At 32.4% G+C, this 23,685-nt stretch overlaps 1 protein-coding gene across 5 annotated transcripts in view; it reads right to left on the bottom strand.

Annotated features, from left to right (window-relative positions):
• LOC129229679 (PR domain zinc finger protein 10-like) overlaps nucleotides 1-23,685 on the bottom strand; it is a 138,155-nt gene that overhangs the window by 81,835 nt on the left and 32,635 nt on the right. For all 5 annotated transcript variants that reach the window (XM_054864067.1, XM_054864061.1, XM_054864041.1 and 2 more), the window contains exons 8-9: nucleotides 11,457-11,603; nucleotides 10,019-10,228 (exon numbers count right to left, since the gene is read on the bottom strand). In XM_054864067.1, the coding sequence (XP_054720042.1) occupies nucleotides 10,019-10,228; nucleotides 11,457-11,603 (357 nt within the window). The remainder of the gene's footprint in view (nucleotides 1-10,018; nucleotides 10,229-11,456; nucleotides 11,604-23,685) is intronic.

Consider the following 23,685-nt stretch of genomic DNA (forward strand, 5'->3'; position numbering starts at 1 on the left):
CAAATTATTGGTAGTTATTTAAATATTAAGCAGAGTTCAATGAACTATTTGGAATATCTTTCTGAATTTATGTACTATTAAGTATGAATTATGAAGTGAAAAAAGGAGCACTTGAAACAAGAGCAGGAACTGAGACCATTGGTACTATCCCCCCTTAGACCCACTAGTAGAACCCAATAACAGAAACAAATTTCAGCAGTTGCCTAACCGTTAGTTTAGACCAGCGGTTCCCAACCGGTGGTTCGTGAACCCCCAGTGGTTTGCCAGAGGTTTTCAGGGGGTTAATATAAAAAAATATTGTAATGGCGGAGATTTAACATGCCTGTTTCGGATGAAGTTTCATGTTCAAGCGGTTTCAAGCAAAGTTTGCTCCTTTTTTATTCATTTGCCTCGCACACATTCGATACTCTTAGTATGCAAATATTTGCATAATTCCTGACATATTTTACATTTAAATAATTTAGTCTGTCATTGCTAAGCGCCGGTTTTAGCGCTTCCATTGAGAATGATAGCCCTGAAGTCATGCTGAAAAAGCTTTACTTAAGAATACAATGTCCTCAGATGAAAGCGTTTGTTTCCTCAGAAGCTTTTGATCAGGGAAAGATTGATTAAACTTGATGAAAATATTAAATGGAGAATATGTGAGCGTCTAAAATATTTTGACCTTTAATTTCTTTACCATTTGAGTCGAACAAAGAGCTATAGCTCTTCTCTTGTGTCGAGTTAAAAATGCATAGAAGTGAGGTTACGCTGTTGCTTGTTGCTATAATTTTCACACTACATAGACTACATGCTACATCAAGCATTCTTGTCAAAAAAGGGAAAGAATGGCTAGCAACCCAAAAATAACGCAGGAAGTATGAAATATTCAGTACCAGGTTCATATGCAGTACAAAAAAAATCAATAGAATTTAACCATGAAACTTAACTGCAGTAAATGCAAATAAGGAATTTTTGAAATTTGAGTGGAAAATATCTCTTGTAGTAAGTGAGCTTAAAAACACGTTTTGTTAAAAATTATGTTTTGTGTAAAAATGAGAGTAAATGTGTAGATTGAAAATAGAAGCTTCTATTATTTTTCAACATACACATTTTACTCTGCACTAATAGTATAATTACAAGAAAATTCTTCAGCAATCAAACGATTAATGTAGGCAATATATCTTTATGAAATACCTAGGCTCGTAGTCCTTTTCAAGGAGACTTAAACCTAGAGATCTTTCTCATTTTACTCTAAGAAAAAAAGTTTATTTAGTTAATCTCAGACAGTTCTCTGAAAGGAATTTTAAAGATCATTCCTTAATTGACTTCTGATTTAGTGATTATCAAGATAAATGTATCCTTGTAACAAAAAAATTTTAGTCAAACTTTGAGTTTAATTGTTCCAAAAAATCCCATTTTCAAATTTTTTTCAAAGTGGATTGAAGCTCAACACAGAATAATCACTGTGTTTATTTTTTGGTGAATTGGTTTTACATCATTTTTTAGTGATCAATTTGTAGGAATATTTGTAATTCTATATTTTGCAAGTATGTTTTTGTTCTTGTTATAAACTATGGAGCAGGATCAAACTAAAAAAAATCTCCCTAATTTCATTTTCTATGTGTCTGTGCGCATGTTTTTTTTTGCTTGATACTTATTATTGAGTACCCAAGGGGTTCGCCGACTTCTTTCACAGTTTGGAAGGGGTTCGCAAGGGGGAAAAGGTTGGAACCCCCGGTTTAGATACATAGGCGGATTTAGGACTGAATTCCTGGGGGGGCAGGATTTTTTTTTTTTTTTTTGAGCAACATTTTTAATTGCCCTCCCCACCCCTCTCCCATGTTTTTCTCCGTTTTCTGTGATGTATAAGGCCATTCTTTACTTTTTTATGTGTCGTTTTCATTACAGTGTGTAATCATGGTGTCCTTTTTGAATTGACCTGAAAAGAGAGGGGGCTGGTATTGAGAGAGTGACGCAGGGCTCCCTTTTAAGTGGGATATAGAATATCTCCAATTTTGGGGGTCCGGGGGTTACTCCCCAGGAGGAAATTATATAAAATAGATATAAAATTCTGCATCTTGAAATCTTATAAAGGTTAATTGAAAATAATAGGCATTTTTTTTTAAAAAGTTTTACGCTTTAATAGTGCTTTGTGATGCAAGTTAATACTTGAAAAGAAATGGTGCACAGATTTAGAGAATAGGTATCAAGAGAGTAACATACTACCCATTTGAACAATTCTTAATTTATACACTTGATAAGAAATAAAATTGAAGCACACTTTGCTTTAGGAGTTTCAAAGATTTGTCTAATTATTTTCAAGGTTTGGTTGGTTAGATTGGGTTTTTGGTTCAAGAGCCCTGGTAGGCTATACTGCACCAATTATTTTCAGGGATTTTAGAACCTATCAATAATTTGCACTTTCCAGTCTCTGAAATTGAGGAGTAGATTATATACAGTTGAACAGTATTACTCAAACTTTGTAAGAAATTATATGCTCCACGCTGTTACATTGCTTAACACTTGACAGGGATCCCAAGATTATAATAACTTGGGATCGCCATAATTGCGTAATGGGGCTTTCCGCGATTGCCTACTGCGCAGCTGCATGAGAGCGCTTGGGTTATATGGCTATAGACAGTCATGAAGGCATGACTGCAAAAAACCTCCTGACCGAATAGCGGGATAACTTTATGGCATATATTTTGACCGCTATTCGGGAAAAAGGGCAACTTGGCTGCCCATCATGTATATTGTGAGTAGAAAAATAAATTACAGTCGAACTCCCATATATCAAACTTCCACATATCAAAATTTTCTATATATCGAAATCCCAGCAAATTTCCATGTTCATTACATAGAAAAATTGTTTCTATATATCAAAAAATCTCTATATATCGAAATATTTTCGAGATATTCGTAGATTTTTTTTTCACTTTAAACTGTTTGTCTCATGAAAAATGAAGGTTAGATGAGAAAATTACGTTTACTAAAGGTTGCTACGGAACTCATAAAAAACCTGGGTTTGAGGGCTGTGTAGTTAGTTGTTGTTCCGTTCTGAAGTTCTTAAATTCCCTCAAGTTTATTTCAAATCTTAGCTGTAACCAGTAACACTGTAAAATCAGTTTCAAATTATCAGTTTTGTTTGTTGATTATCATTTCTAGTCTTCTTATCTTCAGTAAAAAACATTCAAGTTAAGTAGATTGATTTTTTACTTTTCTCTCGATCACATTGTTAAAACGAAAATCCCCTAATGTTGCGATCAAGTTGAATTGCCGAAGAATATGAAGATGAATGGTTGGCGTAAAAATGTAATTTCTGTTAATTTTTTAATCATTAACTTTAATTTAATCCGATACTCCTATAAATTATAAAATGGTGGGTTTCATTGACGAAAATTAGCTTTAATTTTAATGTTTTAGGATACTTTTATGATAAAATAAGATCGTTTCCATACATCGAAATTTCTGTATATCGAATTTTTTTTCGGCAATTTGCTACTTTGATATATGGAGGTCCGACTGTAGTTTGTGTGTGTTGTGAACATGGTCTCTTCAATTCTCTCCCTCTCCAAAATTTGATTTATGGAAAATGTGACAAAGAAGAAGGGGCGAAAATCCTCTTCAAACTTTGTAAGAAACGGCTTTTTTATGTTTAAGAGAAAAAAAAACTTTAATTTCTCATTACAACTTTTTTTTAAATTATAAGTAGTGCAAAAAACGAAAAGAAATAGGGGTGGTGTATCATTTTTTCCCCGGGCTAAACAGATTAACAATATGCAGTAAAAGGAAGATAAAAGCAATCAATACAAAAGAATTTCCAAAATTCTGCATTCGGGATTAAATAAATAGCAAGATATGAAGCATGTGAGTCACAAAAATGTATTTCAAGTAATATGTTACAAACGCGAGAACCATGATTTTTACGTTTTTGATGCAGGATGTAGCAAGTAGCTGAATTTGACACATTTTGGCATTCCTCCCCCTACAATTTGTTAGAAATTTTAAAATTTAAGGTTTGTAGCCACACGTTTCCAAATATTCAAAGTTTTTAAGTACTTGAAAATGAAATTAGTTTCTCAAGCACTTTCCATTTTTTTAAGGAACGAATCACAATTTTTTGGGAGTTAGGGGCCCACTTCAAAGCAGGGACCCTAAGCTATAGCTTGTTTATCTTATAGGCAAATCCGGCCCTGCACGTAATTCACTCTTACCTGTAGATTTTTTATAATTTGAACGAATATTCGTCAGTTTTTACAGTTAAAGAATTTTTATGGTTTTACAAATCTGTGTAAAGTTTTTATCGGTTTTTATCAAATTTCAGCAAACTTTTCCAAAACTTTTGATGACTGAATTACTCAGATTTCAATGATGACAATAACTGTCTCATTTAGACTTAGATGATTATGACTTACCATTATTTTTAAACAGTATTTAGAAAGTAAGGAAAATGGTACTTTCCCTCTAAGTAAAAAGATTCAATTAATCAGAACGTTTAGATAACTGAAATTTATTCAGTCTGCGATAGTATTTACTTTTCTTTCTCAAAAAAAAAAAAAAAAAGACAAGCCGAAAATTTTCCAAGCGCATGAAGTACATTTCTAACTATTAACTTCATATATACAAATTTTTTCCTTTAAAAAATAAAGAAAACACAGTTATAAAAACATTTCATCAGCGAATAATGCGATCTTACATGAATTGTGCAAAACTTTCGTGCCGGAAATATATCTCCCTCACTTTTTCTTTTATTCAGATGTCTTCCTTACAATGTATGATTCTGGAAAACCAGAAATTTAGTTTTGATTTAGTTATTTTACGTTCTGTTTGTTCAATGGTTGGACAATTTTTCCAGTTTTTTGTTTCATTGTTACATACATTCATTGAGTATGGTGTTAACTGTTACATTTGATAGTATTTTGCTGTACAAAAACCTTTTAGCTGTGTACTTCTTTTCCAATAGCATACATTTCAAATCAGCCAATTTCATTTGAACGTATGAATCCAGAAGGTTCTTCAAAATCTTTCGTCTGTAACAACCCAAAACATCTAGTTTTTGAAATCACGCAAATTGAAAATAAACATTCTGAAAAGAGAGAAAACAAATCGTAACGAGTAGATCGTTCTGTTAGAGCAAATTGGGGAGGGGGAAGGGAGGGTCCCAAAAGTCAATTATTATAAGTGTTGCAGCTGAATGCATAGCTCGTTTAGCCTATATTTTCATTCATATACTTGACCAAATGGTTTTCAGTCCAAAATAGTGAATTTAGACCAATTTTCAGTACCCCAGTGACAGCTGTACTATTTGTATTTAATGTTCATTTTTTTTTCTTTTTCTTTTCTCCCTTCAGAAAAGGACATTCGCTATTCTCTTCATTTTCATTGAACATTCAAAAAAGAAAAAATCATCATCTTCTTTTGTTATAAGATTTTGGAAGATAAGTTGTTACTATATAAATTCTTCCCAAAACTGGGGGCATTGTCCCCTTTGCCCCCCCCCCCCATAAATCCACCCATGCTCTTCTGAACTGTTCAAAAACAAAAAAATAATTATTTTTTTTTTAAATTTTTGGAAGATGTGTTGTAACTACATAAAGTCCTCCCAAAACTGGGGGGGCATTGCCCCCCTCCGCCCCCCCATAAATCCGCCCATGTTTAGATAGTTCCCAGGGATCTACATAGTGGTACCCTAAGTGCTCAAATCTCTGCACAGAGTATTAGTCACATTCACACAGTACATGAATTGAGCTTTAATCATCTGCCATCCTCCACAGGAAAGATCGTCAGTAACACCCATCAAATTAAGATGCCTATTAAGAGAGCAGTGTCCAGTTAGTAACCCAACAGATTTTTTATCTCTTTCCTACTCAAATTAAGCAGTTCCCTGGATCTAAACCAGGAAGGCTGCTGGTTGAGAACTTTGGCGGCTTGTGTTTGAGAGTCACACTAAAGCCACCTACCATACGATTCACCCACAAGTAGGTTCTTTAACGCTTACTGCATTGTAGAGCAGACAAAGGGCAGGCTCGGGTCCAACAAACAGTATATTGGAACGTTGCTTACCTAATTGATCAGCCAATACATTGCCCACAATGTCACGGTGACCAGGAACCTGGTATAGGGAAACCTGTTGGGGAGAATTTCTAATCTAATAAAAACTCCCCAATGTTTCTTTGATACTAGCAGAGTGAGTTCGGAAATAAGACTTGACAAACTATTTCTAACTTTCATGAAGTTTATTTAAACAATAAAGTAAATAGTTAAAACACGCTGTAAATGATAAAAATAAATACTAACAACATAATCTCTCCACATGCTACTTTTGCCTGAGATAACTAACACTGCAATGCAAACTGCATGACAATTGACTAAAAACTTCGATGAAGTAAACCCATTGAGAAATAAGCTAATTCCAGTTCATCATTTCTAATAAAGGGCGAACGGCACAAACAAGCAAGTTCGCATACCGATCGAGCAACTGCCTACAACGACCAGAGATGATCAAAGAGAGAGCGAACTAAAGCCGCGAGCAGTTTAAATATCCCCCGGGTCATTAGCATATCAGAGTCACGTGAACGGACACATCACTGCTATCGTTAAGCACACGTGCCATCAGATTCCTTCTAGAAGCATCCATGACGTCATCCGCAACGGAGTTCCCGCCAAAGGTGAACGAAAGTGAAACAAACATTCGGTCGACTCGACCAATGTGAATGAGTGCTGATAAAAATCTTTAACCCCAGTCATGCAGAATGATTGGTAATACATTATAAGTAAGGAAAAACATTCTTTTACTATTGGTGTTGTGAGGTGATGAGATAGGATTATTTACTGTTGTTATTAACAGGCATTTATGCCTAACAAAACCTTATTGCTGCAAGCTGGTCTTACCAATGTATTATGGCACTCCCAAACAGTCTTGATAGAAAAGCAGTCTCGATTGAGAGCTTTTAACACAGCTTGGCTATCAGAGAATATTCTAATAACCTTTCCGATTATTAGAATATTATGTAACACTGAAATATGTCATTATTTATGCATTGCAAAAAGTTCTTCGATTCATGGGATAAACATGAATTAGATTAATAAGAATAAATAAACATTATCTATATGTAGTAGCTCAATCCCACAATTACTATTTACCACTGAATACAGGGTTCATACTCTATTTGGATAAAAAAAATTCCATGACTTTTTCATGACTTCAATGAAAATTTTCATGACCTCTTTACACGAAGAAATAGCACTATTTAATCTCCAACTTGGTAATATTTGGAAATGAGCATTAGCAAAACGTCTGTATGAATGCCACAGCCTCATTGAAGCACTTACTCGTAATAAAATATAAGCACACTCGGAAAAAATATAAGCGCACACTTAAAAAAACTAAACTATTCTTATTTGTGTTCATCATATAAATTTAAGTAAAGTTAAATTGCAGTGAAGCAAATATGATGATGCTTAAAAGTCTGATTTTTTTTTTTTTTTTAAACAGGCAGATTGATATTGAATAGAACAAAGGTTGAATGAGTCATCACTAAGTTTCAATAAATTTGCTTCAAAAGTTACCTTTTAGTGTCAACAGTGCCTTTAATCATCCATGTAACTTGACAGTATTTTGGTTCTTTGAAGTAAAGCCACATAGTTTAGTTCTTTATGTTTCTAAACCAGATCTTTTTTTGAAAAAAAAACATTCAGTAATGAATCAATCTTCTGATTCAAAAGTATATTTGTTTTGTTTACAAATTTGCATATTTTCAAATGCATATAAATTAATAGGTTCAGAAATTCCAGAACACGTTTAATTCCGGACATTGAATGTCGCAGTGGGTCGCATGGATTAGTTTTGCGTGCAGTATATTGGGCACTACTGTTTTAGAGCATTAGAATTCCGCTTTTTCTGTATTCTATTGCCTGACTTAAGATCTTTATTTTCTAAAACATTCAACAAATTAAGATAAACTCTGATAAATTTAAGGAGTGATGGAATCGAACTCACATGCAATTGATTTGCATTTTTTTTGAGTGGGCCTGGCAAAACTAAGAACGTGACATTTTGCTACTACAGAATATGAAACATAAGAAGTGTTGAAAATACAGTGAAACCTCAATTAGTCGACTGGTTAAGTGGTCACTCCGTTTAAGTGGTCGTTTTTCTTTGGTCCCGACAAGGTCTCATTTCACAGTAATCTAAAATGATCCTCCTTTACTGGTCACCAAATTTAATTTTACCCAGTTAAATAGTCACTCAAAAATTGTTTTCTAAAATTCCTTTTCCTTATCAGATCTTAGAAAATAATGTCAGACTTAGTTGAAAGGCTGTTTGATAGTCATTTTTCCTTGAAATCTTGATCCTCCGTTCTGGTCGTTCAAAGCATACTTCTTGCTGTGACTGCCGAGTGCCAAGAGTATGAATCAAACTCCTTTCAGCAAGACCTACAAAATCTAGTACCTGGAGAAAGTTAGTCAGTATTTAACATCCGTTCAAGGAACTACAAACACAGAATTTAAAACTTGATGTATGTTAGAAGAGATCATTCTTTTCCGTAAGCAACAACTTCATGAGTCAACATTGAAGGATTGTATTAATGTACTGTAACTACATTAAAATAAGTTGTTAGTATTTAGTAATGTATAAGTAAGAGAAAATGAAACAAAGTACCTATCATTAGTATTTTTTCCCCTTTTTAATATTTCCACTAATATATGTACATTGATTACATAAGCTATTGTTTTACTCAGAGAATTCTACTGCTATTCATGAATATTTGTAAGACTTCCCCATAATTTCCCACTCCACATAAGTAGTCACTCCGCATAAGTGGTCAAAAATTTTTGGTCCCTTGAGTGACCACTTAACGAGGTTTTACTGTAACAGAAAATTCAGAATAAGTGATGTCCAGGCAGTAAAATCACATCACAAAAAATAGCAAGCGGCTGCAACAGAAGTGGATGAAATGAGATTTCAAAATTCAGATTTGATTTTTGGATCGTTGAATTTTTTACTTTTAATAGCTTTTATGTGCTATACTGTTAAATCACTCAAGATTTCTAATGCTCCTTCCGCTACTGTTCCTTTCTCTTTGTCCAGGAAATTTTTCCATGACTTGAAATAAATTTCCATGACTTTCAATGAAAATTTCAGTTTTCCATGACTTTCCAGGATTTCCATGACCTGTACGAACCCTGTGAATACCTGTTCTGTAGAACATGGAGCCCCTGTACCTTTCTTGTTAAATATTAAGTACTATTTTTACAGAAGCAATTTCTTTCACAAAATTCTAATTAAAATAAAATTGCATCACAAAAGGAGTAAATAAGAAACAAAAGTTATATAGGCTAAAAAATGAGAATTGATCAAGAATGCATACATTTTCACATTAATCCTTTCCTTTGAAAATGGGTTTCTCTACCCATATTATTTACTTGCCTGAAACTATATTATATTTCCTTTTTTTTCTACCGTAATTACTTAATTAATTTCAGCCATTAAAGATTTAATTACCATAATCCTTGCAGATAGATGTCAGAAAGTTTCAGTACAATAAATTATGACATTGAGATTAAGAGCTATGACATATAAATGAATTGAAGTTCGCGTAAGATGAGTCAATCGTGATCTGTCTAATCACTGTCTGAACTGCCCTGCCAATCAAGTATTATTTTCCAGAGCAAGAAATTTGAAAGCCTAAAATGATAAAATGATTTTAACTTTTATGCTGAATTTTATATTCAGCTTTACTTCAGCAATCTAGAATTACTTATAAATATTTTAAGTTTCAAACTTAGTGTAAATTAATGATATTCTGCTCTAGGCTCATTTCAGTAAATTAAATATTATACACACTATTAAAATACTACATTCAATCAACACTTTTATCATGTCTATAATTCGACCTTAATTATTGCTGTAATAAAAATCCCTCAAGCCAGCCAAATTTCTGGTAGTCCCCACAGCTAGCCAGAAACGTTTTTGGAATGTTTGAATCCCTCATGCAGCATGCATTTATTATTTCAAAATAAATATCTAACTTACAATGTCTATTACTTCTTAGATCTCGCCTAGGTCTGGAATATTCTGAATGTACAATGTCAGGGGAGCTAGAAAGTGAAGTAGAGGGAAGTGAATAATCAGGTGAATTTCCAGAAATTCCTACTGGGCTTCTTGTAGAGTCAGGGTGAGTAGCACTACTAACAGTTGCACAACTTTGCAGATCTTCTACTGAATTATGTACATCATCAGCAACTAAAAGATTTTTTTAAAAATTCATTATTGCAACAAAAACAAGCATGTTAGATTCACCTTTATTTTTCCCACAATAATATTAGTTGCAAAAGAATACAATGAAAGTCCTAAAGCAAATTTTTGGATGTTATTGAAGAACTAGGCTTGTCATTTAAAAAAAAAATAGTATTGTTACTTTAAGAGTTTGTTGGCTTATGTGGTATCAGTGTAACTACAGAAGTAAAATACCAGATATAATCGCGTACAAGACAAACCCCCTACTTTTAGGAGGAAAATTAGGGAATAATGAAAAACCCGCGTACAAGTAAAGGTCATACTTCCTGAAAAAATCAGGAACGTTTTGCCACAATTTTTGAATATAAAAGTTATAAAAAGAGAGAAAATTAACTGTAACAAGCATGCTAATGTTAAAAAACATCCAATTTTATTCTTGTGGACAAAGAGGGTTCATTTCTGCCATTGTGGTTTTTTAAAGGGTTTGATTTCACTGTTATGAGTTTTGTTACTTGATTCTTTTACTTTGAATTAATATCAATTAAGGTTTGTGTTGCAGTCATACTAAACTATTTATTAATTTTTTTTAACGAGCATTATATCACAACTATCAAGGAAAATTTGCGAAAAAGAGGGATTCCTATACTTTTGCATAATTGTTTTTTTAGTTAATGTAATTATTTAGTTTTTATTATACAGTCCATCAGAGCAGAATGCGTAACTATTTATTTAAATAAATAAGAATTAAAATAGGCATCATAATGACTCCTGAGATAGGTTTTTTAGATTACAAAATAAAAAATCTATGAGGAGGTTTCAAAAAGTAAGGTAACAAGCTCTGGCGGGTGTGCAGATTCTCTGTATGAATAAAAATCACACTGAAGATAACGAAGATAATCAGAGCTTTCAAATGGTACTGGTGGATGAAGATGGGTGTCCACTAACAGGAAAAAATGTCAGTTAGATGATGGCTGATCCAGCCCATGAAACAAGAAGTGTGATAAGATTTTTGTCTTGGGGGGTACTGGACCATCCTTCTTATAATCCCTACTTTGCACCAAGTGATTTCCATCTCTTTGGACCGCAAAAGTAACACTTGGGAGGTCAGCAGTTTAGCAAATCATCTTGATGTGGTTTCACATTCTTGACGATTTCTTCCATGCTTCCTATAAAGCTCAACCATGCAAACTAATGAGAAGCTTGTAATAAGTATGAAAACATTCTCAACACTTACAGTGATTATGAGAAGCAAATCCATGGTTAGTCGTGCTAAGAGCTTCATTAGCTTCCAGAGCATTGCTATTACTTAAAACTGAAGTTACAGCTTCATTTGTAGCAGTATCTTCACAAGAATTCATATCTGATATGTGACAATAATCTCCTATGGAAATAATAAAAATGCATTTAGGAACAATGAATACATCTTGAATTCATGTGATTATGATTTCAAAACAAAATTAACAAATCTGTATTTATTGAAAAGTTACAATGCTTGTTCTAGCCTAGTAGGAATTAAGTAAGTTTCCATGAGAATGTTTGAAATGGATAAAAAGCGAATTCACTTTCAGGTGCATGAATTGCACTTTTACTTATAATATATGCAGGGGTGGAAAAACGAAAATTCATTTCTGTATCAGTTTTGTATCAGCAAAAATTTCAATTTTGCATGAGAACGAACAGTTTTGTATCAGTAAAAAGACTGTTTTTTATCAGAATGATCAGTTTTGTATTGGGTAAACTCACGGTTTTGAAACAGAATCTTTAATTTTGGACAAGATCACTACACACTTTGAAGCAAATACAAAACATTTGTAGCAAAAAAGTACATCAATAATCTTTAAAACCCAATTTGGCAGCAATATTATCATTCTAAAACAAGTGTGTAAAGCCTACTTTTGGTAAATGTACAACTAATTATAACACATCCTAACTAGAATCTTAATTTCGTTGTTTCAGAGCATTTATTGCAAAACATTTATCATATTTTTATTAATGGCACTAGCGGGCTCCGCCCCTGTTCGCTAACACCCACCAACTCCCGAAGATTGCTTTGCAATCTTCTTTGATTCAAAAAGAATTAAATCGTCAATTAGAAAGAATCAAATTAAAAACATATTACGAGTTCCGTTTGGAATAAAAAAACACCACTTTCATGAAAACAACCCTTTCAAAATGGATTTTAAACTAACTTATACTAACTTGCAGAGCTATAGGGGCTAAGAGGCTCCAGAGCATTGCAAACCAGCAATTTTAAACATTTAAAAAGCCAGTTTTAAGCATTTGAAAAGCCGCTTTCAAATTCATGATCTCTAGTAATACATATATTTTGCTCTTTAGGTAAGGACTTGAATTGAGTTGAACCTGGGATTTTCTGTTAAAATAGAAGCCCATAGAATATGATATTTTAATTAATTGAGAGAGTTGAAACAAGCTTTATTTGATGCAGAAAGAAAATCTCTTTTAAACGGCACTAAAAAAAATCTCCAGTTGCAAAATCCCGGAGCTGGAAGTAATTTTATGCCAAATTTCAAGGCTGTTGGTGCTTGGGTGTCTCCTGGACGCAGGGGCCTCAGACTTCCTTTTACAATGTCTTTGACGTTACTTTCTTTTAATCTATAGAGATTACATGACACAGACAACAACTACAGTATTTAAATTTTTAAATACCTTTAGTGTGCTTATTACATTCAAAGCTAAAGAGGGGGAAAAAACCTTTAAAAACCTACTTATAGGCAGTTTCTAATTATTACAAAAGGAAAAAACAAGAGGGAAGGGGGGGGGGGAGAGAGACATATTAGTAAATGGAAGATGCAAGATGATTTTTTATTTCCGCTTAAAATATAAAAAACAAATTTGGAATTTGATCCGCTGTTTAAACATGAAAAGTAAAGTTTTGGGCGCAAAAAAATTCCTTTAACAGAATGATTTGAAAAATAAAATAAAGTTTAAAAAATTGCATGAACTCAAGATTTTGAAAAGAAATAAAATTTTATACCTTTATATGTCATGAATATTATTTAGAAACCATTACATTGTTAAGGTATTCACACACACACACACAACCGAGTTTCAGGGGTGCCCAACCCCAAGAGCAAGGGTGCACCCCCCCCTCTCACAAATATCACAAGGGCGCCCCCAAAGCAAGAGCCCTCCCTAAAAAGAGAGAAATACTAACCCCCCCCCCCCCAGGTGGACACTCCTGCAACCTTATAGACTAGTTGAAATTTTCACATCTTGCATCAATATCTGAAATTTGATGCAAGAAACTTTTTAATACTTGAATTAATTAGTCCCCTTTTGCACTAAAAAAATAAAAACTTGAAAAAAATGAAAATAAATAAATAAATTCTTCAAACTTTAGACTTTTTCAGTACACAGCCCTTAGATTTTAAAAATTCTTTAAAAAGATAAGTGTTTCAAAATTTTAATTAGCAATTATGAAAGAAATTATTTATCAACATTTATATAAAAAGAGAGCTCACTGATTAGAGCTCAATAATTTAGCACTAGTGTTTCCGCCAGTGCTCGAAACTCAACCATATTCATAAATAAGTATTTGAGAAAACTTGTATGAATTTAACTATTTCCAACATTTTTATTTCTACTCTAACTTATGTTTACTGCAAATCTGGAAACATACATTTTTTATATGTACACACAATAAATAACTAATAATTTATTACGATTCTACTTTTTGTTTCTTAATCTCAAAATAAATGGATGGAAGGGAATATTTCGGCAATGGGGTCCTTTCCGAAGATTTAAAAAATATTTTTTTCTGAAAGAGTATGCTTAAAAACATAGGTTTTAACCACATTTTAAATATTCTGAAAAAAATCTAATATTTTTTAAAAATTATTTTAATTAGTGCCCAGATTGAGATTTATTGTTTACGCTTCTGCACATGGCATCAAAAGCGATGAAATGCCATTCACTGAAGCGAATAGTGCACACACAGCTCAAATTATCATTACCCGGAAACGCGGTTGACAACAAAGCGTAAACATTTAGCACAGCAGTGGAGTATCATACCAAAGTACATCACTTGTAATGTCATAAAGACCACGTTTTATTTCTAAAATCGGACAGTTAAGAAAATTTATAAAAAATAACTATTTTTTAAATTTATAAAAGTTTTTTCTGGCTTCACGTTTTTTCTTTTTTTGCTTATTCTATCATCTTTAGTGACTACAAGTAGTACTTTTGACTGAAGGAGACAACCCCATAGAGAAATTGGTGTGGTCGTCAAATTCTTGGCTTCACAAATTTTATTTTGGATACCATGTTGCTTTGTGCTAACCCTATGCAAATAGATATTACCCTACTCTTTGCTTACGTATGCAAAGGAAACATATTTTTCGCGCTGGCATTGGAAACAAAAACTTTGATGCCAATGGATAAAAATCGCCAATTATTCAATTTTCGAAATTTTCCCGTATGAAATGAAGTATCATAGCTCAGGCTATACGTAAAACTTCTGTGCGAACAATATTACTGATAAAACGTCTACGATTATTGAGTAAGTTGCTTCTTCGTCATTAGAAATATAAATTTCCAAGTATCAGATGAATGAACTATACTTGTGGCACTGTCCATTCGAAAACACTAGACTTCGCAATAATAGTACAATTTTTAACTAGTATGTTGTGGCCATCACAAAACTTTCTTCTATATTTTTCTTTTTCTGATCCCTCCCCATGCTTAACGAGGAAGCAATATTCCCAACAAAAACAAAATGACACATGCAAAAACTTGACGACTATCCCAATGTCTGAATTATTGCAAAAGCAAAGCAAAGAGCGAAAATTGAAGTTATTTTAAAAGCCTTGCTTGAATAAATTACAAATATTTTATTTGTTAACAAACATAAGATGGCAACAGTTCAAAATTTTAAATCATTGAGATAATATTTCCTATCATTTCCATACAATTAAAATCACGAGAAATACGCAGACGACAATCTATTACGATTTATCTTTCTTATTGTTGCATTAATAAAAATATTTTTATTCGCAAAAAAAAAAAAATCAACACCTCTTGGAGCGATCGGCGTCAAAATAGAACCAAAGCCTGTTTACATATGGATTCACATATATTCCAAATTTCAACCAGAATGTAGCATTACTTCTTGAGATAGGGCACTCAAAATGGAAAAAAAGAACGGGTGATTGCGCTACCCCCCTTTTAGCTGTTGACACAAAAATAAAATCAGTTCTTATACCCACTAAGGGCTACTTGCCGATAAATTTTTCTTTCATTCCGTTCATTATTTCTTGAGATACAGCAATCACAATTGACGACAAAAAACGTTCTACAGCTCAACCCCCGTTTGAGTTATTGACACCAAAATTGAATCAGCACCTGTTCCTGTTAATACCAACATATGGACCAAATTTTGTTTGATTCCGCCAGTAACTTCCTGAGGAATAGCAAGCACGCGTAACTCAAAAAACGTCGCATTGCTCCACCCCCCTTGGAGGAATTTGCGCCAAAAACTAATGGGCACAAGTTCACATAGGGGCACATATGTGTACTAAATTTCGTTCGATTTCATGTGGTAGTTTTTGTTGTAGAGCGGCCACAAAAAACTGGTCACACACAGACGTGACACACATACATACACACACACACACACACATACATACACACACACACACACACACACACACACACACAGACATTTTCCAAAAATGGTCGAAATGGACTCAGCACACCTCAAAACGTTCGAATCCGTCAAAATTCGAAATTCGAAAATTTGCACGAATCCAATACTTTCTTCTATATATTAGATATAGAAAAAAGTAAAAAAGGTCGTTTTTGTTATTTGTTTATGGTTAAGGGTGGTGTATATCTGATGTCACACTTTTCAACATTTTCGACCCTCTCCCCCTTTTGTCACAAAGTTTCACACTTCACACACCCACTCTTACCTTTGTCATATGTCACACTATTTTTCAAAGACGTTCCTATTAAAAAAAGGCTTGTTGTCACATTCTCCCCATTGTATATCCCTTGTCATTTCTATCCTCTTCCTTATCAGAAACTTAATATTTCGTGAACCCCACCTTAAAGTGAGACTTCATTCGTGGACAGCCCGTTTTGTAATAACCATATGCAAATATATATTTCCCTGCTCTTTGTTAAGGTATGCACAGAAAAAACATTTCTCTCCCTGCAATTGGTGCCAAAAATTTGATGCCAATAGATGAAAAGTTCCAATTTCCCAATTATCGAAATCTTCCTGAATGAAATGATGCTGCAGATTATACGTAAAGCTTCTCCATGAACAATATTTCTTTCAAAGTTTTGTTCTATTCGTTTTCACAGACCGAAAAAAATGCACCCATGTCTTTGTAAGAACTGATTGTGTTGGCCGAAGTCTTCAACCTCCATATCAAGGCCCATTTAAAGCTCTAAACAGAACATACAAAATTTTTGATGCCAGACCAGCATTTTACCAACAAGTCAAAATAAATGAAAAGGCAGTCAACGTCTCAATAGATAGAGTAAAACCATGTTTTTTGGAAAACTCTACTATAAAAAATAAATTTCTATCCAATACAATGCCAAGCGAACAATCACAACAAACTTCCACTGCCAAGTTCGATCAACAGCCAGCTCTAGGGAAACTAAAGTCACATACTGCAAAAGCTCCTCAGAAAGTTACATTTGCAGAGGACCTTTCTCCACCGTATTCCAGATCTGGATGTATCGTTTGACGCCCAGCTCATTTTCTTTGAACAATTTTTTTAATGGTTCAGTAGAAATATAACATTTGAAACAATCAAATACGAATCCTACTTGCTAAATTAAAAATTTTCCATTCAAAGACACTGGACATCGCAATAATAGTGCAATTTCTTTTTTTTTTTTTAAAAAAAACCTCTTTGTGATTTGTTTACAGTTTAGGGGACAACTGACTGATGTGCCTTTCAAAATTGTTGATCCCTTTCCCCTTTGTCGCAAAGTTTCACACTGCAATATACCCTCTCTTCCCTTTGCCACATCTCATACTGTTTTCATAAACATTCTTATCAAAAAAAGGCTCAATGTCACATTTTTCCCATTGTATGTCCCTCTTGTCATTTCTTTCCTCCTCTTTGGAATGAACGGTAAAAATTTAATGAACTCCACCTTAAAAAGGGACTTCATTCGTAATCAACTCCTTGCAAATAAACATTTCTCAACTCTTTTTTTACGAATGCAAAAAAAAAATATTTCTCGCAAATATTCCTGGCATTCGTGTCAAAAATTTGCCACCAATGGATAAAGTTCGCCAATTTCAATTATCAAAGTCTTTCTGAATGAAATGATACTGCAAAATTCCTTTAATACGTAAAACTTTTGTACAAACAATATTCTTTGTAAAAGTAGGCATGACTTCTGCTGTTAGAAATATAAAATTTCCAACAGTCAAATGAACGATCTCTACTCGCGGCAACATATAACTGTCCACTCAAAGGCACTGGACGTCGTAATAATGCGCTAATTTTATCAAAAGTTTCACCTTGAGAGCTGTTTGTGGTGCTAGCAAATGCAGGTATTATTGGGAGCTGTGTGTGTGTGTTTTTTTTTAAGAAGGTGATTTTATTGAATCTGAAAGTCCTCCCTCACTTCAGAAAATGATTTATTTAAATAGTAAAATCGCGAAAACATAATCAAAATGAAAATACAGTGAAACCTGTGTAAGTTGACCACTTGCGGTGCAGTACTTTGGTGGTCAACTTAGACAGGTGGTCAACTTATAAAGGGGGTAATGATTTTTTCTTTTTTTGTCATTTCTTGCACCATGTATTCATTTTTTGACTAATTGACACTTACTCTTTCCGTTCAACTCACTTTCATTGTTTAACATTACTTTGAAGCAATAATTTAAAATGTTATTCAAATATTTTCAGAGGTTATTTTCTCAGAATGACGTATAATGTGTCATGTAAATTTAAAATTTCAGTAAATTGATCAAAAAAAAAAAAAGAATATCATTGTTTATAAAATGTTATTTGATATTAACAGTTCCTAAAAATTCATAGCTAATCAAAAATAACAGTTCCTAAAAATTCATAGCTAATCAAAAATAACAAATTTTTTGATTATTTTTTTTCTCATATACATTTAATACATTTATAACCATGATGATCTACTTTTCAACAAAATAACTCCTTATTGAAGTTTGGCGCTCTTATTAGACACTAGTTTTGGAAATGTGTCAGCGAATTTTCTCTGGATTTCTCCCTTTTCAATTAATTTTAATATTTCATACTTTTTATCAATCTCAAGTTCAACTAATTTTCTTTTTGAAGCCATTTTATGTAAAATTATAACACAAAGAGCAACAAACTGGACTCTCATCTCTATAAGGCAGTTGAAAATGAAAATGTCCTATTTTTTAATCCCTTGCACCAGAAATACTGCAATGCAAGTAACTTTTACTCTAGCACAATTCCAGTGTTGCCAAAAAATATTGCAACTGGAAAAAAATACTTTGTACTTTTCTACTGACATATGTTTTCATTGAACAGAGTACAAAAGGTAAACTCAAATAGAACAACAAAAGAAAAACAAGTTTGGAGAATCTGGTTCTTAGTAGTTTTCTAATGTGGTTAAACTTACAAGGAGATTTAGTTATGCTGCTGTTTTATTTAGTTGGTAAAATGCTGGTCTGGCATCAAAAATATTCTTGGAAAGCTATAAAAAATAATAAAATAATTTGCAAAATGAAGTTTTAAAAAATAAACCAAGTGGTCAACTTACAAAGGGTTTTTTACATTACTCCAAACCAAATTTGGGGTACATTAGTGGTCAAGATAGACAGGTGGTCAAGATAGAAAGGTGGTCAAGTTACAGAGGTTTTCCTTCATTATACGAGATAGGAATAATTCCGTTCCTGACAAAAGTGGTCAACATAGACAGGTGGTCAACTTACAAAGGTGGTCAACTTTACAGGTTTTACTGTACTTTAATTCCCCGTAGTTAAACAAAAAAACCTCAATAATAAAACCAAATGCAAGAATTTGATTTATTTACGTCAAGCGAGAAATGGCAACACATAACATTATCCAGTAATTTCTTCAGCTAAGTCGAGTGAAAAATCAAATAAAAACGAATTTTTGCTAACTTATAATTGCTTCTAGCTCCTTTTCTAGTCATCCTAGTGAATTTCTGTTTTGAGCATGTAAAATGGGAGGTAAACTTTTTAGAAGTATTTTTTACAATCTTTCACAATCAAACTCGAAGCACTAAAATGCATTTCTCGTATAGAAAAAGCGGTTTAAAAAATGAATTAAAACGTAATATTTCACGCTTTCAACAACTAATTTTAACAATGGGAAAGAGATAAAATTAAAATTTTTGAGTTTCGCTAACTAAAACATGCTTATAACTTTTTTCTAGTGGACTTACGTTATTGGACCTTGGCCACCCTGACAATTTCTTTGTCAGGAGCATTTTTTAAAAACCTTTCCAACCATATCAAATTTTAAAAAATTGGACCATCCGTTCGCGTAGACAAAGCCACTGAGGACGAAAATGCGTTTTTAATTAATATAAGGTTAATTAGCATTCGATTTCAAAAATTTTTATTGATGACACTAAAACTCAGCAAGAGCTACTGAATAAATAAAGAATGAAAGAAATCGGTTTACAAACAGAGGAGGAATTGGTATTGAAAGAAAGAAAGCGACTTGCCTATTAATATATAAAAATAACTTTTAACTTTAATAATTAGTTCACTTTCAGGAGTAACATTTCATTGGCTAAACAAAAAAAAAAAAAAAAAAAAAGGATGTGGACCCCATATTGCTTGCTGTTTTGTATGTTTATTTACCCATTACCTGCCATGACCACATATTTGCATTTTATTTAACTCAATGTCAATGTGTTACTTTTGATTAGTTCAAACTTCACCTGGTATCAGAGGAACCTTTCTTACTAAATATCAGTAGTACCTGGTAGATAATATGGTAAAAACTATATTTTATTTTATTTTATAACTTAAAAGAAAGAGATGCAGTAAAATGTTTTAAAAAACTACTTTTTTTAAAATTATTTTAAAAGAAATGGATGTGTGGTAGAGATTATACTGATTAAATGCAGCTTTAAAAAAATAATAAATTTTAATATTTTTATGAACTCTTAAGACACTTTTTCTGCACATATATTATTAAATTATAAGTACATCTTAGTTTTATTCAAAATGTGGAATTATTATTAAAATAAGAAATAAAATAAGTCAATTGAAAATAATACAACTTCCATTTTGCAAAATAATTGAAAAATTTACAGGATGCAAAAGGATTGAAAGTTAAAGCAGAGCACGCAAATTTCGGCGAATATAAAGAACTCTTTCAGGGTTCGTACTAAATTTCAGAAATAAAATGAAGGAGTTTTGGAGGAGTGATATGAGGTTTTGAAGGAGTACTAATACGATACCATAAATAAAGTCTTTTTCCGCGACAAATACTTGTGCTGCCATCTAGTAATAGAACAACAAGTTAAGTTCTAGCTTATTATAGTTGATTGCAAAATTAGCGGAAAAAATATTGACTGGAATTTTGTTAAAACTATTTTTCGAGTACAAAAGTGGTTAATTAAGAATGAAAACTTTTTATCCTTTCTGCAGCGAAGAGGGGATTAATTCTGTTTAAATCAAAGAAATTTGCTAACTGCACAAGTTCGTTAGAGATTTTTATAAGTCATTACAAAAGTAATGTAAAAAATATGACATTTAATGCAGTTGTATAGATCATTTAAAGAGCCCTAAAAAGATGTAATAGATAAAATAAAGCTTGCGATCCAAGTTATTTTGTTTTCAGCAGAGATGGGAAGGGGGGATTAACGAGATTGAAAAGAAATGTAAAATGAAAATAAAGGATTTTTTTTTTTGCCTTTTCACATCTCTTTTACAATTAAATTTTTGAAACAAATCATTAAAATGAAAACAATTATATTTTAGATTGTTCGTTAAAACTAAAACAATGACACAGGTATGAAAATTATCAAACGTTGTAAAATGATCAAAAAAAAAAAGAAAAGAAAAGAAAAGAAAAATCAATAGCACAACAAAAACTAATTTCATGATAATTCAAAATTTTCTCACTACAGTGATCCAAAAATTAATATTAATAACCCTATAAGGAAAATAAGGCAAAAATTTAAATGAACAAATAAGTTTTACTAAAAAGCATAACTTTTATAATGAAAATACCATAGAAAATAAAAAGTTTGATATTTTTCCTGAAATCAAAACAGAAAATGGATGAATTAAATATAAAATAGCAAATTTGCTAAACTCGTATGGAAGTGTTTCGGGAATAAAAGTAACTCCTTTTTCCTTTCAAGAAAAATGTCAGCTTGCAGATTAAAAAACTCTACCTTAGTCCATTGTCTCTGCTCACGTCTTTTCTGCAGTAAAATAATAATAAAAAAGTTCCCCCATGACTTCCAAACATGTGTCAGCGAGTTTTTACCAATTTATACTTGGAAAAAAAAATCTTTTGTTGATACATTTTAGTAAGTTCTTATTTTCCACTAAACCATCAGTGAGCACAAATAATGCCTCAGTATCAAAAATAAATAATAGAAATTATAACACACCCAAATGAAAAAAAATGCCTGAAACATAATTAAATAAGTTTTGCTAATAAGTATTACTTTTAGACATGTAAATATTATAACGAAGCAAAGTTTCAAAATTTTCTGCAAAGTAAAAATAATTAAGCAAAGCAAGAGAAAAAGCATAAATCTACTAAAACTCTCGAGCACGTGTTTCGGGGTTACAAGGAACCGCTTTTTCCTTGCAAAATAGATATGAGCCCATGATTTTAGACTTGTGGCCAAAAAGCGATCCCCCCCCCCCTTCTTTTGTAAGTTTAGCTGAAGTTTCCTTTTGCCTGATTCCCCCTCCCCATTCCCTTCTCTGTGCATCATGCGAAAACCAAAAAACACAATTTTCTTTTCGCATGTTTCAAGGGTTCCCTTTTCATTTAAATCATTTTCTTCAATCACCTTACATAATCATTGAAAAATTCCTGAAGAGATCATTCAATGCAAATATTTTTTCCCTTCGATGTATCCCAAACCCACCCCCTTCCCCTGAAGTTTATTGTTGAAAATCGTTGTTTTTTCTTCTATTTTTGTTTTTAAATGAATAATCACCTGCAATGTTTTCTTTTTCTTTGTATTATTAGTTTTATCTGCGCTATTTTTTCCCCACTTATGGTTTCATGGCGCGCATTGCCCTTTGACCAATCAGCACAGTGCATTTCTGCTGAACTTTACTTTAGCGGGAATATTCCTCGAATATTCCCGCTAAAGTAAATACACTCCGAATAATAAGTAATATACTCCAAAACACGTGTCCGAGAGTTTTAGTAGATTTTTTTTTATTTATTTATTTTATTTTTTTTACTTTGCTTAATTGCTTTTCTTTTCAGAAAATTTTCAAACTTTGCTTCGTTATGATATTTGCATATCCGAAAGTAATGCTTTTTAGCAAAACTTATTTGTTTAATTTTATTTCAGGCATTTTTTCTTTTCAGTGTGTTATTATTTCTCTTACTTATTTTCGATACTGTGGCACTCCTTCATTCTCTTTGAGCTCACTAATAGTTTAGTGGAAAATAAATACTTAAAAGTACCAAGTTTTTTTCCCCAAGTATAAATTTGCAAAATCACGCTGACACGTGTTTTGGAGTCATAGGGAACTCTTTTTTCAATGCAGAAAAGATGTTAGCTTGTTTATGAACAGACAATCGACTGGGGCGAAGTTTTTAAATCCTCAAGCTCACATTTGTTTTGAAAGGAAAAAGGAGTTCCTTGTAACCCCGAAACACGTGCCAACGAGTTTTTGCAATGTTTTGTCATTTTGTATTTATTTATTCATTTGTTTTCGTTTTTGCTTCAAGGCTGATTTTCAAACTTTTTATTTTTCATGACACATTACTAAAAGTTATGTTTTTTAGCAAAATTTATTTGTTTAGTTACATTTCAGGTTTTTTTTTTCTTTTCAACGTGTTATTGTTTTTATTATTTATTTTGATACTGAGACATTTTCATTCACTTTCAGCTCACTAATAGTTAAGTGGAAAATAAGGACTAAAATGTACATGTAAAAGTTTGTTTCTTTTTTTTTTTTTTTTTATTTTTTTTTTCAGGAATTAATTTGCAAAAACTCGCTGACACGCGTTTTGAACTCAAGGGGAATACTTTTTTTATTATTTCATTGCAGAAAAGATGTGAGCTGAGACAATCGACTGATGTAGAGTTTTAAAATCCGAAGCTCACATGGGGTTCCTTGTAACCCCAAAATACATCCGTGCAAGCTTTTGCAAATTTATATCTTTTTATATTTATTACTTTATTCATTTTCGCTTTCAGGAAAAAGTGTCAAACTTTTTATTTTCATGATAAAAGCATAACATTACTAAAAGTTATGTTCTTTAGTAAAACTGATTTATTCATTTATA

Source organism: Uloborus diversus, chromosome 1 (assembly GCF_026930045.1).
Source record: "Uloborus diversus isolate 005 chromosome 1, Udiv.v.3.1, whole genome shotgun sequence".
NCBI lineage: Eukaryota > Metazoa > Arthropoda > Arachnida > Araneae > Uloboridae > Uloborus > Uloborus diversus.